Raw genomic sequence first — 18,315 nt, 5'->3', positions numbered from 1 at the left:
ATGAAAGCTTCAAGCCAGCATAAAAAAGCCAAAAGTCACATAAATATAGGTAAGCAAAAGTTTCATAAATATATGAAGCAAACAGAGGAAAACTGAGAGCTTGGTATCTATTTGAACTTCAGCTTATCTTCTCCACAGAAAGCAAGTATCTCTCAGTTAGCTAAGAGCTATGGGTTTGAGTTAAGTCACACACTTTAAGGTGTGTATATTCGTCCTGCAGTAAATTGTGTTGAACTACAGGCAAATACTCAATGGCTTGAATGGACACAACTTCTGACACTAAAACATTAACATTTGCGACATTGTTCAGTTACGCATTAATGTGGTAACTGAGCTTACTTTTGTGATTCATTCCAGGGAAACTACATCTTTTGCTTTGAGTGAAATGAGTCTTTAACACCTACAGTGCACCATTCAAGCTTTTAGTACAATTTTCTAGCCTTTTCCATAGATCTCTCTGTTTTTAAACAGTGTTTATGTGAAGTATTTAACATGAATACCAGTTAACATGAGTGGACAGAAAGTCAAGTTCAGAATCACACCACCTTTTAATTATTTTTTAAAAAAATATTATACATTCATTTCAAGACAGAAAATACCATGCCCAAACAGTCTGAAATTACCAAATATTTTTAGATCAGTTACTATCAACAGAATGAGTGACACACGACACATGTCTCTGTAAAACCAGGCTTAGATAAACCAATGTATCTTGAAAAAAATAACAGCATCTCTAATTGCTTTCAACAGGTAGCTTGACACACTTCCCATTTTTCCTGACTAGAGTTGATGTGCTTTTGTAGTGGGCTATATGATGAGGAGCTTTTTTGTTTTCTTTTTAAACATTCTAAAATAGAAAAAAAATCATTCTGTAATAGAACAGTCTTTCACACTAAAACAAAGCTATAAGTCAGATGAATCATAGAATGGTTTGGGTGGGAAGGGACCTTTAGAGGCCATCTAGTCCAAATCCCCTGCAGTGAGCAGGGACATCTTCAACTATATCAGATTGCTCAGAGCCCCGTCCTGCCTGACCTTGAATGTTTCCAGGGATGGGGAATCTACCACCTCTCTGGGCAACCTGTGCCAGTGTTTCACCACTCTCATCATAAAAAATGTTTTCCTTATATCCAGTCTAAATCTACGCTCCTTTAGTTTAAAACCATTAACCCTATATAATTATAGAATGATTCGTGAATGAAACATAGCAGACCTTATTTTAACTCTTGTAAAGAAAGCACAAGACACGTAGTTCTCTTCCCTAAAAATATTTTTAAAATCCAATTAGATTTTAGTTCTTCCATCACTGAGGTTTCTTATCCCTCCACCCTGCCCCACTTTATTGATCATATAAATCATCAGATATTACCAAAGTTAAATTTTTGCTTTCCTTCAGTACACTTTCTTTCCAGTTAGGGAAATCAGATAGGGAAGGAACAGGTTAACTACAGTAAATTTAACTTTATCTGTTTCCAAAATAAGCTTTCATATTCAGTTTCTGCATTTTTAAAAATGAAATATCTAATACAGTATAAGATCTTTGGATTAGTTAAAGCATATGGAATGTTTTAAAAGGCAAAAAAGAGGAAATTTTTGCAGCTTTGCAAGATGTGCTGCACTACAGTAGGTATCCGATTGAATCAATTAATGTCTTATTTATTTTAAGAAACATTTAACTGTTTCCTTTAGCAGTATATTTCTTAGTGCATGCCAATCTGGCAGTCAGCAACTAAAGGGTCTTGTAAGAATATATGGTTTCATCTCAAAAGATGTTAAAAGGATTTACTTAATCAATGTGAAATAGACAGTGAAGTCCTTTTTCCCTTGGATTTGGTATCTAATTAATTCTACTTGCAAAACCCAAGTTACTCAAGAAACTAACTAACTTAAATCAATTTTGTTACCACAAAAGGTATTTTATACCTATAAAAAGATTAATTTGGGTTTCTCTGACAGTTTCATCCATGAATGTTCCCTTGGATTCTAGAGAAGGCTGGGAACGCATGAGAAAGCCTACGACTCAGATGACATACCTGCACAAGCACCACAGTGCAAATCCCAAGCCACAGTAAGGGTCAAGGCAGATGGCAATCTGACGTGAAGGGTACAGCTCACACTGTAGCTTTATGGAGCGACATAAGGCACTTGTAGCTGCATGTGACATCTGTAAGAGGAAAACAGGTGCTCTCAGGGACTTTTTAAAAAAATGGCTATCACATGTAAAAACTGATACAAATGTTTATTGTAAAAGATGTGGCAACACGTAGTGGTTTGGGGTTTCTTAAGCACCTTTAAAACAGGAAAAGAATATGAGCCCAAAATTTCACACGTATTTTTCATGCTAGTGGGAAATGACATCTGTCATGACATTGAACGATGCCAAATGATGTCTTACATCTTTACGATCTATCGCAAAAGAGAACATTCATGAACTTCATGACAAATACTCTCCATTGAGTCTCCTCAGTGATTCCTCACTTAGACCAGTAAGACTGAATGCTTCCAAAAAGTGTACCAAGAAATTTTCATGTCACGCAAATTTAAAAATAAGCTTTCGGAACACTAAGATGGTCCACTTACATTTTTGTATTTCTTCTCTGGCAGGAAGAATGAATGCAGAATATGCCTACGTATAAGGAAGGAAAAGTATAATAATCTGTCTCTTGTTACTCTACCTTTACTCCTGCTAGTATACCAGTAGTAGACACACTGAAGTCCAAGTATGCCAACATATCTGGAGATGTAGGTCTGAAAATGCTAGCCAGCTTCTTTTTAGGCATATCATCTATTTAAAATATATAAGAAGAGTACCATATTATTACTTTGGAAAAAGAACACAGGACAAAAATGTGTCTTTACAGCATTAACACCAGGTGCTTTATATAGTTTCTGGACAGCTATTTTGAGGCAATGGAAGATACATCCATTCAATTAGGCAGTTATGGTGTATCAAAATAAATCAATCTTCAAACTATTTACATTTTGTCTAGTAGGCAAACATTTTGTACCTGTATCCAAAATAGTGGGCCATGTTTTAATATCAACAGCTGTTGCAGCTTCCTTAGACTTCAGCAGTTTCATTATTGCTTGTGTGGTCAGTATACATGCAGACTTACTGACCTGTAAAAGACACAGTATTAAAAACATTTCCAAAACTAGTGAATGAATGCTCCAGTGATTTCATATCCATCCAGATGAGATAACTAGTAAGCTGAACAGATGAAGAAAAACATTGGAAACAAAGCATAATAAATCACAACAATAGAAAGAGCAGCCATAGCAAACATTTTTTTTCCCTAGCTTATTTTACATTGACTGTGGCAAAGCAATTTACCAGGCTGCATCAACCATCCTACACCCACCAAAACCATGCGGAGAGGAATGTCTTATACATACCTCTACAATCATTTTGACAGTGGGCAGAGTGGTAGCAAGATTCTGTGGATGAGGTGGGCGAACAGTGATAGGTATACAGCCAGCATACAAGCAGCCATAGAAAGTTGCTATCAAGTCTACTCCTGTAAAGGATATTTGTGAAATTAAAGCCATTTTAATCAGAACAAACGGCCAAACTCCTTCACCAAAATCAAAATACACACTGATTTATTTTATTAAGATGTAAGGATTTGTCACAAAGGTCTCTTCAAATCAACAGACTGTTCTTGACCATGCCCAATTCTTAAAAATTGGTTAATATATTTTGCATAATTTATTATCATAATAATTTGAGTTAGCAAAAATTATTCAAACCCTACAAACTTCAAATTTGTAGGGATGTATTTTCACGGTCCGGTAGTATAAAATAACAAAAAATTGTAGGTTATGAAGTAGTTTACTCGGATTCTTTTAAAAAGCATACATTTGTTTTTCACAATTATCACCCTGAAAAATGCAGTCATCCTACTTTTACCTGAGGTACACTTGTAACTACACACTAGTAATGCAAGTCTGGGGTCCAGATTTCAATTCTAGAGACAGCCATTCAGGAAAGAAAGGGTGTTCATACACTGATATCCCTAATCTAGCTTTCAACGGATACATATGCAGTTTCATTCCATTCTCTAAGGCTGAAAAATGAGAATCTTTCACGTGGTTTAAATCAAACTACTCTTGCCTAACTGCCCAGACATCTGGACCAGGTAGATGAAAGGTCTTGTAAATGTAGTTTGCCACATGGAGAAGTGACGTAAGAATAAAACCATAAAAATGAAGTATCTTCCTTGTAATGCTAAGTCACTGCCATATACCACTATATTAAATGGATGTCTGAATGCTCTATCTTGGCAAGAGTTTTTTTTCTTGATTTTTTTTTTCTTTGATTTTTGCTGTCCGTAATGCCTTACCTGGGGGATAAACCAGGGCCACGTGGTCACCAACATTCAGTCGTCCTTTCTCCATCAGTGCGACTGCCACTCTCTCTGCTTTCTTGTGCAACTGTATGCATGATGCAGTGCTAGCTACAGTGCCCTGCACCAAACAGAAGCAACATCAGTAAACTTTGTGGAGGACAGTTTAAAACTGAATAAAATACATGCTGCAGGTGCAGTATTTCATTGGCCTTATTTTAACAATACAGCAAATACTTTCAAAGACTGTCTCAGTGTTTCGGAAACCATTGTGCTGGTACCATGAACTTTTAGAATGCTAGAGAATTTTATATGTATTATTTTGAACATCAGACAGTGAAGCAGCTTCTAAATGTATTTGGTACCACAAAAAGTATACCTTACAAATATTTGAAATGTCACAGTCCAAGGGAGAAAACACAGTAGCAGTAGTAACACAATTGTTTAGCAGCAAGTGAAGCACTGCATCAGCTTTACCCTACCATGCACAGCCAAACCTCTAGATGCTTTTGCAATCATCAGTCTTAAAAGTGCAAAGGGAACTCTGCTGATATCTTTGATATACATATTCTTTTAAAGGGTCAGAGAGGCAACCTGAGCTGTGGTTGGTATGCACTGTCACTGCCACTTCACTGCATTTACCGTCTGTCTTGTAGAAACTGTATTTCCCAGAACTATGCATCTGGAAAGTCTTCACATGGAAGTAGCTGTATCTTTAGATTGCTTAGGCAGTCATACAGTCAAGGGGATTCCAAAGGCTTAGCCCAGTTTCGATGTGAAGACAGAAAACATCCGTTTGCTATCCAGCCTAGGAAGCGATGCCTTAGCCTTAAGCCTGTGAAATTGATATGTATCCTTTTTTCCAAGACTACAATCTGATTCAAGAAAATCTGGTCAGACAACCACCTCAGAGGAAAACAGAGACTGAATGAAGCCTCCACTATACAGAAAAGGATTGCCACAGCAAATGGCTGCTATACAAGTATTCGGTTTCAAGTCCAAGACAAGCTGACACATGTAATCCTCAGCCCAAATTCACAGCTGCCTGATCCAAGGCCTAGTTTGATGCAGGATGACACTGGCATTCTGCTCAGTTTTACTAAGGCAACTGTTATTTCCTTAGCCTGGGAGCTAAAGTCATGTGAAATAAGAACAGTAAATACAGTGTATTATTGATATAGGAATAGTAGCAGCTCAAGGACTTGGGGAAAAATATTGACATGAAGAAGTGTAAAACAAAAGGGTTTCTCATGGAGAGCTGTGAACATGCTCATGTTTAGCATTGTAGCTTATTAGTCCCAGCTATTTAAGACGTGTTCACTGAGAGAATTGCTTTGTGCTTAAGTTTTATGTTTCCTTTTTGCAGAGTCTCCTTTTGAAGGGTGAAAGTTGCCTGAACAAAATGACCCAGAAATGGGCTGCTTCATACTAGAAAACTTCCCTCAAAAGCCTCTTCACTCTGAGAGATGAATAAACCAATTCTCTGGCTTTTAACAATAACCATATAGAAGCAGTTTCTGCCAAAGCAGAGCCTCCTGAGAAAAGTCAGAACTTTGAACTATGTCCTAAACCATTTTGTCTGTCTGAATGAGAGACCCAAAGGCAAATCTGTCACTTCTGAAAGGCTGCTGCTGGATCTTCTGAAAGTACAATCCCTATCTCACATGTCTGTGGTACAGCACAGCACAAGGTAGACTCAATTTGTCACTGGAAAGGAAGCTACTGAGTACAGGCTCAAACAAAAATTGACCAACTATGCCTCCTGCAAAGAAAGGAGAATCAAAAAGTGCCAGAACAGCAATAGAAGAATCTAAAATATTTGAGTTTTCTGAAATACACAGAGCTGTTGTGCTCCTTAAGCCTAGGGAGGCTGAAATACTGAGGAACATGCAAACATGCACATTTTTTCACGACCCTTTACAAAGTGTGAATACTCCAAAACTACTGACAGTCACTTGCAGAGCAGAGTGACTATGAGCAAAAATAAAGTATTTACTGAGAAACATGACTGTTGCCTTGCCATATGTCATAATGCCTCAGGCAGCCCTTGAATAAAACAAGTATATAGAGCCTATAAGTATATAGAGCCTATACTACATTCACTTGTTCGAGTGACTTTAAGTACCATCCTTTTTAGGGGCAGAGCCTAGCCAAGGACAAAGTATCAGTGTCCCCTGAAGGGTGTGCAACACTCCTGAAAAATATGAGTCCAAAGCTGTCCCAATGGTTCTCTACTTAGGCTGCAGATCATCTACTTAAAAAAACACTCCAGCTCTGACTTCCAGTTACCCTTGTGCTCAGGGAGGAAGACAGAATTGCAGCTTCCACTAATATGACCAAAGCTGTGTTCCAGCAGGAAATGCAATTGCTGCTATGTTTTAACCTAGGCAGCATGCATCCTGAAATTCCAGATGTGAAAAAAATCCAGATGTGGAAAAGTTACGCTGCTTGCTAACTAGTTATTTTCGTCTGCTTCAAAACCATGACACACCCCACATCATCAACATAACCTGAAGCATTTTAGGAAAAGAATTCTAGCTGGAATTTTCTTAGAATCCAAACAATCTTTTACTGATCTCAATCTCCAAGCATGACCTAAAGTGCAGCTCACCTTGGAATTCAACAAAAGGAAGAGGGGATGATCTGGAGTTGTCTGAGCTCGCCACTGAAGAACATCTGCTAAATACAGGAACTGAAACAGGAAACAAAGGAGACACTCTTAATTCACTCAAAATGAACCATGCTTAGTTTCAGTAGAATACCAGAACTGGTCTTCTCTCATCTTGAATAAGCCAATTCAAATATTTAATAATACCAGGACATCAGTGTTACCTTTCTTGCCTGGTCGTTATCCTCCAACTGGGTAACATCTCTCCCTGAGGCTTGTGCAATTCTCTTTCCAGCAACAAGGTTTCCTACTATCATTGAAGCAGGACCAACATCTGCATTTTGAAATAACAGTGCAAAATGAGAAAAAATAATGTAAGAAACATGTAATAATCTATAATTCAGGCTGCACATTACTGTATGTAATATGTTACATATGCCATATGTAACATAATCTGAGAAGATGAAAAGCTATAACCAAGGACCGTATTACATCGAAAAAAAGAGAAGAGGACAGTCTGGTACACGAAGAATCAGTCCATTATCAGTATGGTACATTAAAAATCAGTCTATTACTGATTCAGCAAATTGAGGTCTGTCTGTACTTCATTTTCATTACATGAGTTCCCAGCCTTTGCGAGCTGGCCAGTACAGGAACCATTTATAACGTAGCCACAGAAACACTAAATGGGTACGTGCTGCATGCCCCTGCATTTACCTGGGATTCACAGAATCACAGGTTGGAAGGGACGTCAGGGATCATCTAGTCCAACCTTTCTAGGAAGAGCACAGTCTAGACAAGATGGCCCAGCACCCTGTCCAGCTTGAAGGTGTCCAATGTGGCCGAGTCAACCACTTCCCTGGGGATATTAATTCCAATGGTTGACTGTTCTCACTGTGAAAAATTTTCCTCTTGTGTCCAATCGGAATCTCCCCAAGAGCAACTTGTGTCCATTCCCCCTTGTCCTCTCCATGTGATTCCTTGTAAAAAGGGAGTCTCCATCTTCTTTGTAGCTACAAGGCAGATTGGATTCAAAGCAGACCATAAAGCCCTCCCTGAGCTCTAGGCTGCTCTTACAACACCACTAGCTCTGCCAAGTTAGGCAGCTTAAAACCATCCAACACGCACAGCCCTGAGCTGTCATGTTGCCTCCAGATCATACTCCACACACACCCTCAGAGACAGACATGCAGAACTGTGGTTTACTCACCTGGTTGCTTCTGTCGAGGCTTAGGCAAGTTAGTAACACAAGTATGTGGACACATCAAGACATTACAAGGGTGCAGAGCACCCTCTAAAAAGCGCTGCTTGGTTTCTGAAATATGAATTCCTCCAAGTGGAGCCTTTGGCAAAGTGTTGGCTGGCACCAAGGCAAGGCAGTAGACTCCCACTTGGTGAATGCTATCAATTGCCTTGATAGAAAGAAAAAAATCCACATTATCAACTGGGATGTAGCTACAGCAAGAATTTGAATCAAGACATTTAATAACAGTAAAATTTTTACTTGCACCACAATTTGCAAATAAAGGGTCCAGTTCTGCACTCACTGAACTCATAGAAGTTGTGCAATGACTCCAATGGGAGCAGGAGCAGACCCAGGTCTTTGCTTGTGCACTCTATCAAGGGGATGCCACCTGCACATCAGGGATTAGGAAAGTCTCTTAAAAGTGGGCAAAAAGCGCAGATATTTTAAAAAGCCAAAATTATACCACAGCAGATTTAGCATGTATGGCACAACCACAAAAACGCAGTAGAACATAAAACCACAAAAAGAGGGAGGGAAATGTCTTGCTGCCTAAAACTTAAATGTCTATGACACTTCTAAAAAGACGAATAAAATATTTTCTCCCACGAAAAACAGCCTTTCTATTACCAGATATTCTGTCCAAAAAGATTACAAAGCTGAAATTAGACAGAAACCATTATTACACAACTGCCTTACTCTTAAGAAGCATCTTCCCTTAAGTTGTTCTCTCTAGCCTTCCCTTCAGTTGTCCCTCCACCAGTCTTGCAATCTCACTTTTTACTTCCTTAGAACTGATTAATTCTGAAATCCTCAAATGCAAATCTATCAGAATACCCCTCCCTCCTGGCACCCCCATGAGAACACAATACAGTAATCGAGGGAAAAAAAATTTTAATGCTTGTTGTTTGAGATCTAGAACAAGGTTGTTAGTGATATAAAATATTTCAGGGTCTGTTTTGATACTTGGCACTAAGTATATCCTTAAAAATTTTCAGACTTAACCCTCCCAGCCAGCGTGAAATCAGCAGATATGTAGAATTAAAACAAGCAAAAACTATCATCCTTAGGACTTTAGGAATCCTAGTAGTATGAGGTTAAAAAACATTCTGAAAAAAAGCCTTACTTTTTACAAAATTCTGTTAACTATCAACCCTGAAATACATTCAGAAGTCAGCTTATTACAACTCTCTGTAGTTACACTAACAGCTTTTACTTATGGAAAAAAAGATGCTCTAAGATTCTCATTTCATACATCAGCCTTATTCACCTGGAAAGAGAGAAAGGACAGACTGACTACCTGTAGAACCCTGCTCATCCACTGAAAACTATCCTCCTCTGACGCATCAGGGCGCTGCTCTGCCACAAGCACTATTCGATCATCATGCAAAACGGTCACAGAAAACACTGCTATCCTAAAACGCAAAGGACAGAAGAATGATAGGATGCAACATATGATGAACATAGCACGGTTTATTATAATGTGGAAATGACTGCAACCTTCAGTGGTACTGTTTCAACAGGCACGAGCATTATTCCTGCCATAACATCACAAAATCACAGACAAAAGTAGGTTTGTTATTGTAATTTATTTCTGTTGGGGGTCAAGTGAATTTGCAGTCACCAATGTAGCACACATTTAACATAGGCAGGTTCCATACGTGCAGGGGCTATACAAACCTTGTCTGTGTAACTCCATCATGCATGCTACACTTGTTGCACCTACATACAATGTCCCTTCTGAAAGACAACTATGCCAAATTACTGACCAGAATGTCTATCAATGCTCGCATTGAAAAATACTTACTCCCATTTCTGAATTAAATTAGTTTTAGGCTTGCCTCTTCTAAGATAAAATATTAATAATGCCTCCACCAGGTATGTGCCATTATAATTGTGATATGTGAATTGCACAAGTGATGCAAAAATGAGGAAATCTCAGCTTTCACAGAATCATAGAATGGTTTGGGTTTGAAGACTTTTAAAGGTCACGTAGTCCAACACCTCTGCAATGAGCAGGGACATCTTGAACTAGATCAGTTGAAGGTTGCTCAGAGCCCCGTCCAACCTGACCTTGAATGTTTCCAGGGATGGGGCATCTACCACCTCTCTGGGCAACCTGCTCCAGTGTTTCACCACCCTGTCAAAAATTTCTTTCTTATATCTAGTATGAATCTACCCTTTTTTAGTTTAAAACCATTACCCCTTGTCCTGTCACAACAGGCCCTACTAAAAAGTCTGTCCCCATCTTTCTTATAAGCCCCCTTTAAGCACTGAAAGGCCACAATAAGATCTCCTCAGAGCCTTCTCTTCTCTAGGCTGAACAACCCCAACTCTCAGCCTGTCCGAATAGGACAGGTGCTCTAGCCCTCAGATCACTTTTGTGGCCCTCCTCTAGACCTGCTCCAACAGTTCCATGTCTTTCCTGTGCTGATGACCCCAGAGCTGGATGCAGCACTGCAGGTGGGGTCTCACCAGAGCAGAGTAGAGGGGCAGAATCACCTCCCTTGACCTGCTGGCCACACTGCTTTTGATGCAGCCCAGGATATGGCTGGCTTTCTGTGCTGCAAGCACACAGTCCTGCCTCATGTCTACCTTTTAATCCACCAGTACCCCCAAGTCCTTCTCTGCAGGGCCACTCTTCATCCCCCAGCCTGTATTGATAAGGGGGCTGCCCTTACACAGGTGCAGGACCTTGCACCTGGCCTTGTTGAACCTCAAGAGGTTCTCATAGGCCCACTTCTCCAGCTTGTCCAGTTCTCTTTGGATGACATCCCATCCTTCTGGCATGTCAACTGTACCACTCAGCTTGTTGTCATCTGCAAATTTGCTGAAGGTGCACTTGATCCTACTGTCTATGTTGTTGATGAAGATATTAAACAGCACTGGTCCCAGTATAGAGCCCTGAAGGACACCACTCATCACTAATCTCCATCTGGACATTGAGCGATTGACTACTGAAGAGCAATAACATCGGTGATGCAACACATACTATCTCTGAAGATTCTTCAGCAGCCTCAACACTCCTAGTTTGTTCTTTAGAACACGCTGCAAAGTTCTTCCCTAGGCACCTCTGCATGAAAGGCTCAAGTGGACAATGGGGAGCTGTGTTTTACATTTGGCATACAAGCTTCATTTGACTGTCTTAAGAAAAGCTTTGAAAGAAGTTTTAAACAGACACTTAAAGATCTATGTTTATACTATGTGAAGGTAATTTAAAATCTATTATTCATGAAGCAGGGTGACAATCCAAGTTAGCAGGGACAGCCAAGTTTTTATCTGGCATATCATGACCTAGTGCCACCTTTCCTACAAAATACACACATAAAAATTCACATGTAGAGCTCCTGTGTACACTATGTTACTTGTTGATCATTTGCAGGTGTAAAAAAGAGCAACAAAGTCCAATCAGCAGTAGTCAAGTTTTTAATATACTCACCTTCCCCGATAGACAAACTTCATGGGTTCAACTGCCAATGCAGTGGCTACCACATCATCTGCATTGTGCCTGCGGCCACTAACTGTCATTAGGCCATCCAGTTTTCCTACCACAAAGACCAAATAGTCCTGAAAAGAAGACAAGATTAGAAATAGAGGGGAAAAAACTCCAGACTCCCAGTGATACATGCCTGAGTAAAGCCAACAATAAATATCAAGGTCACTGCCCTGACACAGAATTCTGCTGAATTCAGGGCCATCACTTAGAATTGGGAGTCAGGACAAAGTAGGGCCCCGAATGGCTCATTCACACTTACAGGACCCACAAAGCCAAGCAATCCTGTCCTTGTAAAGGGTTGGTCTGAAACAGGCACACCAGCTGCCGTCACTGGAATGGCCTGAAAGAACACACAAATATTCAGACACTTGCAGTACTGATAAGAAAAGTGAAGGTAAAACGCTTTGTGCCTCTGTTTCATTGCAGCTCTATGTTCAGTTGAAAAATTACCCGATGACAACAGTTACTACCATGCCAAGTATGAAGAACAGCTTTCTGAGTAATGAAGAACACACCAATTCTTAACTCTGTGATGGCCTTATCTTTTTCTCAGCTACTTAGCCTTCATAACAAGAGTTCACGCCACCTTTTAAATCAGGGTTTATAGTATACACTCATATAGCACTTAATCAGAGACTCTTTCTGTTGCTACTATTAACATCCCTGATGAGATATGTACCCAGGCATATCACTTCAACTGCGACAATACTACGCTATCAAAACTCCGAGAAAGTTAAGTTTGCTGCAATTATGGGTCTGCCTACAATGGAAAACCAGAGCAAAAGCATTTAGCTCATCAGCAAGTTCCTCTCATCTGCTCAGGTGGTTCTCTTGCCTTCCTCCCCTCCCCAACTCTTCCATTACATCGTTTCTCTCTGTCTCTCTCACTAGCTAAGGACAGTGCTGAAAGCTAAGCTGTTTAAAGTGCTGAGGTTTGGCAAGCTGACAGAGTTTTTTTGAAAGAAAAGACTATGGTCAGGATTTCTTTCATCTCTCTGGTAGAACTCCATATATCAGCCAGTTTTTCAAACTGCTGCCCAGTGCAACACTACTCTGTGCATGACTCCTAAAGGACTTTCACTCCTTTCTTGCCAGAAAAGGAAGAACATGAAATTGGGGTACCCCTGTAAGGAAAAGTCAGGGCAGAAAGATCACTTTTGCTTTACTTTGACAAACTACAAGGCACAATACCACTATTATGCTATCGTCCTTATTATCTCTTCTTCCATATACCTAGGAACATAATTTCATATATCCAACAGCAAACTGTTTAGTATTCTAAGTGTTACAGCTAATCAACACTAAAGTTGATTTTGAAGAGCACATACTGTTTGCAATACACAAAGGAAGCTTTTCTAAATAATTTATGTTATCTGAACAAATGCATTTGGATTGTGTGATGAAGCTCACATATATCAGACTAACTTCTAACTTTATGTCCCAAGCTGTGCACTAATGAACTTGAAACATCCACAAGTAAAAGTGCTGTGACAATACAGAACTAAGGTGAATTTACATACTAACATAAGTACAACTCTGCATAGCAGAATGTAGAGGCAGTTGATTGACTGCTGATGGTACTTCATATTTTTGGTTATAAGAGACAGAATTTCAAGTTCTGACAGAGAATGAAGCGAAGTGTATTTGGCCAGGGCTTTTTCTAATAAAAAAAGTTTAAGGAACAAATTAGTTTATTTGCAAGAAGAAATACTAGAAATGTAACAATGAAATTTTACATCACAAAGAGAAATACAAACCTCAAACACGTTTTTGGTGATTCCAAGGAGGCCGAAATATGTCATCCCAGTTGCACCTGAATTCACACATATTTCTCCAACCTCATCGGCTTTACACAGATAAGGAGTCCCATCCACCTTCACAACACACACATTTGCTAAAGGGAGAGGAAGAATACAGAATCACAGTATTGGTTTGCTTCAGCAGCTGACACAGAAGTTGCTTTGTCACTGACAGGTAAAAATTTTAATATCAATTATCTATCAGCTACAGCAAAAACATAGCATGCAAGAGAGCTCTATCTATCTTTTTGTCAGCCTGTGTAATGTGTTCTCCAAGATTAAAGATGCAAGTTCACAAATGCTTTTTTTTTTCTTACAGTGCTTCACAGCCTACACATCAGCTGCAACTGAATCCAAAACTGTGGCAATTGCTTTTCAACATGAAGGCAGATGGTTTGATCAAGTAGAAGAATAAAGATTAAAAATAAGAAGATACCAATTACTGACATAGCATTCCTTTTATTTATTGCAGACTTGGGCATTCATAGTGTCAGCCCTTAAGTTATGTGAGAAACACATTACAAATTGAGACAAAACTAGGCTATTTTGTTCACTCACTGTCAGATCAATGATTTTTCTGTGTTATATCCCATCTTCTTTCAAAGCAGGCCAGTCTGACAACTATTATTTGGAGACCACCGACAACTCATCTCAGAGCTGTCCCTTACTGAACTTCCGTGACTACATATTATCTCTTCCCTATCAGTCTGGCAACCCTCTTCAACTCATTAAAAGGACTGTATTTCATAAATGTCCTACCACTATTACCCTACCAATTTTCTTCTGAAATCTCAGAAGTCTTCCTACACTGAAATTTTCTTATTTTTGATCAGGGATATACATACTAGGTAAACCAAATATTACACTGAGCTGTGCTCTGGCCACTGGTACATTTTACTTCTGAAGCTACTGTTTTCTGAGAGGTTATTTTGGCTAAGTAGAGCCCTTGCTTAAGCAGTCTGGATTTGTCCTTTCCTAGTCTGAAAGGGAAAGGAAAAAAGATATGGAGGGAGAAGGTATGATGGAACAAGGAAGTTTAGCTTAGCAATTAAGACTCAAGATTAACAAAGAAATCACAACAGCTACCTGGGTCAATACAAAACAAACAGAGCGTTTGAAAAATAACAGACTATGCTATAAATTAATGTTCTGCCCTTTCCCATTGTGTCTGCCTCCAACTTGGATTATTAGTGTACTTTGTGGTCATGCATACTACAGTAAGGAAAAGAACCATGAGACCCCAGAGGTATCAAAAATTTATTTAGTTGGTTTATTTCTATCAGGATCTTTTGAATGCTTTGGCCATGGAACATACGTCAGATGGGAAGCCCAGATAAGGCTTACAACAGCCATTATGAAAGACTGTATTACTGTTTTCTAATTTAGGCAATATTTAAACAATATACAGAGAGCCCTTACGTTTACCACTGTTCAACTAGCATGAAATTCTGGTACAGGTCCAAGTCCAAATTAGAACAACAGTTTCAGTTGATGAAAATTATAAATATGAACTAGAAGGTTGGAATTAAATTATACAGTATGAACTATCAGTTAGTCGTGTAAAAAATGTGTTTTGCAATTTAGGAGAAACTGGAAAAAAGGCCATTTAAAACATAATGGTAAATTGAAACAGAATAAACTCAAGTTATTTCGTGGAGTAATAAACTGTTTATCTCAGAACTCTGTATGTAACACTTAAGCAATGATGCAGAGAGAACTGTTAATAACTGGTAAAAGCGTAACAATTTGTATGCATACACAAATGCTACAGTCCTCAACTCATTCACAAACATGCAAAACCCAACAGATCAGCTTACAGGACCCAAATTGTACTCCATCCATGAAGCCCAAGGACAATTCTATCACCCTGATCAAGTAAAAGAAAATACTTACCAGTAATCAATGTATGATACAGGGAGTCTACACGTACATTCTAACAGCAGGCATAGTTTTGCCCTGCCATGTGATACTGCAAGTTTTTCATTTTGCAGTATCTGTAGAGCCTGTACTCTTGCTTCTCCTCCTTTTCCTGCTTCATGTGTGACATACAAGAGAGTGCATCTACCACCATTTCAGTCTCTCTCAACAGCATTGCATCTGAAAAAGAATTAGAGAGAAGGGAAAAGCAGATGGGACGGGAATGTACATGTGGACTGCACATCACGAAGAACACTGACAACTGGTAAGAAAGCTTGCTTTCTTCAAATGAGTCCACATGTACATTCTTATAGATGGTGACTCTCAGCAGTTAGCCCTGCTATGAGATTTCCGGCAGAGGATGAGGATCCTACTGTGCAAACAAATGACAGCACTGATGCCCTACCAAAGACTGGATTCATCTTTGGATGTTTCAAGACCAGCACAGCATGACTGCAGGAAGAATGTCAGTGGCCTGCACAGCAGAAGGCTACTACACTACCAAAGGTGCCCGATGAGTGTTAGGAAGAGCTCTGTTATTCCACTTTCATGGTTTCACTGTGGATCCATATGCAACTGATATCCATTTGGATTGTTACTGTATGCCAACAGTAGAACCTCAGGATCTTCTTGTAGCGAGCAAGTCTCCCTAAAAGGCCTGGGCCTGTGAGAATAAAAACAAGAGAGTCCTCCTTGCACTACAGTCTTTAGTTATAACATCTGTTCTAGAAGCATGAAGCCTTAGGGAAAACACTAAATGGCTAAGGATAAAATGCCTCTATGACCACTGTGGAAGGTATCTGCAGGCTTTTTAGAGAAACCTAATCTTTGAAGAAAACAGCATATAGCAATGTCCAATGCAAGGACCTGAATCCCCTGCTCTTCTGGGAAGGGCAATTGGCATAAAGCAAGCCAACTTTCTAGTTAAGGATGAACAAGAATCTAGACTCTAAAGGTGGTCACACAAGCATTCAAAGCACAACATTTAAATTGGAAGAAAACGTCTCATCACCAGTGTACACATTGCCATAGATCTCCAAGAGAAGAAGTTCTGCAGCAGCAGGCTGTTGTGCCATCATGTGATGGACTGAAGCCAAGTCAAACACACAGAACTGATTACTACAATAAATTTTAAGGACCAAGTGGGAATGAGGTAGTGCTATCTCACATTTGCAGTCCAAGCAAAAAGACTGAAAGCTTCACAAAGTTATTCTGTAACAACTCCTTTCACAAACCAGGCACTGAGGTAAAGGAACCGGATTCCTCTGCAGTGAAGATGCATTGTGATAACTACCAGAACTTGGGCAAACGTTTGGTCAGACATGGACAGAGGAAACAATAACATCCAAGACATCTATAGACTGGAGACAAAGTAAGCATCCTGCTATTTGAGAAATCTGAACCATTTTCCCTGAACTCCTCATAAAGATACTGCATACAGTCACAATCCAGAACTTGTAACTCTCTATGCATAAGTTCATCTTGCAGAAGCCTAAGATCTGGCACCAACTCAAGGTTTTCTGCTTGAGTGTAAGAAAGTAGCTACTGCAGCACTCTTTCTATGAACCAGGCTTTGCATGATTTGGAGCTACAGGGATACAGATCTTCTGAATTAGAGAGGGTTACTCTCCTGTCGAAGAAAGAATGTGAGAAGGATCCCTGTAAAAGAATGGAAATGTTTAGTCAGGAGGTAGCAGGGAGACAAACTTAATTGAATCTCCCAAGTGTCCATATCCAGGTCCAAGCATAATGTATAATAAGTTTCCCAGATGACAGGTGACAAGGCAATCACACCCCAGTTGATGTGAAAGTTGGAGGCACAAAACAGACAGAAGAGAGGTTTGGTACTCTCCCTACCATCTTTACCAGTCCAATTTGGGGGGAAAAAAAAAAAAAAAAAAAAAAAAGAGAAGATTGTTATGAGCCAAATACTGCTTCTTAGCTATGTCAGTCCCAGACAGAAACCATGCAAAATAGCCCAAGGTGGTCAACAGGTGAGGCAAAACATCATCCCTCCAGGAGCTGCAGAGAAGATTCCAGGGGAATGCATACTAGGTTCTCTCTTAAGAGCTCCCGTGCTGTCTCTGATGAGAAGATTTCTTACACTTCCCTGGTGGGTCTTGTGATTGGCATTCACAGTAGATAATGAAAGTTAACAGCCAAGGTAACTGAAGAGAATGTGGCATCATGATCCTGGTGCTGAGGGGTTTGTTGAATAAGATCCCTGAAGCAGGTGAGCTCAGTGCCCTAGAACTAATAGCAAGATCTGAAGAAAAGGAGGGCAAAAGCGGACACTTTATTAATGACCTCTTAACCAGCTGGCTCCTGAATAAAGTGAGCCAGGGTTCTTCAAAGGTAATGAGATCAAAACCATTTTGCTTGACTGAACAAGTCTCAGCGTGACTACTGGTTCTTGGCTAGGAGACTGCTTTCACAGCTTGTTTGAGCAAATGAAACTCGGGTATGTAGGCTCCTCTGTTATAAGATGTTTGAAAGACTTGGGCATGTAGTCACTTCCAAGACCTTAAATGTATACAATGGGGATCAGAAGATGGAACAAAGCCTTCAGGGGTGGCATCTGACTCAAATTAGGCCTTTGGTGAAAGCACAGCAGTCTAAGAAAAGGGAAAATACAAAACCAAAACCATATAAAGAACAAGACTCATCGATCAGAAAAGCAATTCAAGAGGGCAAATAACAGGAAAGGAAATGGTGGTTATGTTCTCTCCTGTACGCCAAACACCAAGTGAGAATGGACAGAGAACATCCTCCATGAATACTACACAGGAAGAAGCATAAATCTTACAAGGTAAGGCACAAATATACCCACTGTTGGAATGTACATGCAGACTCATTTGAAAATAATTCATTAATTTCCTTAAGTCATTAATTTATTTTAATTTGGC

The 18,315-nt window shown here is 39.6% G+C and overlaps 1 protein-coding gene across 10 annotated transcripts in view; it reads right to left on the bottom strand.

The window, feature by feature from the left end:
- The window catches only part of DIP2A (disco interacting protein 2 homolog A), a 137,740-nt gene that overhangs the window by 16,733 nt on the left and 102,692 nt on the right, over nt 1-18,315 (bottom strand). For 9 of the 10 annotated variants that reach the window (XM_075094244.1, XM_075094248.1, XM_075094247.1 and 6 more), the window contains 12 exons: nt 13,451-13,587; nt 11,953-12,033; nt 11,637-11,764; nt 9,468-9,612; nt 8,165-8,366; nt 7,179-7,288; nt 6,958-7,038; nt 4,344-4,467; nt 3,397-3,518; nt 3,009-3,120; nt 2,676-2,785; nt 2,034-2,164 (listed from right to left, as the gene is read on the bottom strand). In XM_075094244.1, coding sequence (XP_074950345.1) covers nt 2,034-2,164; nt 2,676-2,785; nt 3,009-3,120; nt 3,397-3,518; nt 4,344-4,467; nt 6,958-7,038; nt 7,179-7,288; nt 8,165-8,366; nt 9,468-9,612; nt 11,637-11,764; nt 11,953-12,033; nt 13,451-13,587 — 1,483 coding nt within the window. The remainder of the gene's footprint in view (nt 1-2,033; nt 2,165-2,675; nt 2,786-3,008; nt 3,121-3,396; nt 3,519-4,343; nt 4,468-6,957; nt 7,039-7,178; nt 7,289-8,164; nt 8,367-9,467; nt 9,613-11,636; nt 11,765-11,952; nt 12,034-13,450; nt 13,588-18,315) is intronic. The other variant, XM_075094245.1, reaches the window with a different exon arrangement.

The sequence above is a fragment of the Phalacrocorax aristotelis genome, chromosome 5, assembly GCF_949628215.1.
Source record: "Phalacrocorax aristotelis chromosome 5, bGulAri2.1, whole genome shotgun sequence".
Taxonomy (NCBI): domain Eukaryota; kingdom Metazoa; phylum Chordata; class Aves; order Suliformes; family Phalacrocoracidae; genus Phalacrocorax; species Phalacrocorax aristotelis.
This window is presented reverse-complemented; position numbering and strand designations above follow the sequence as displayed.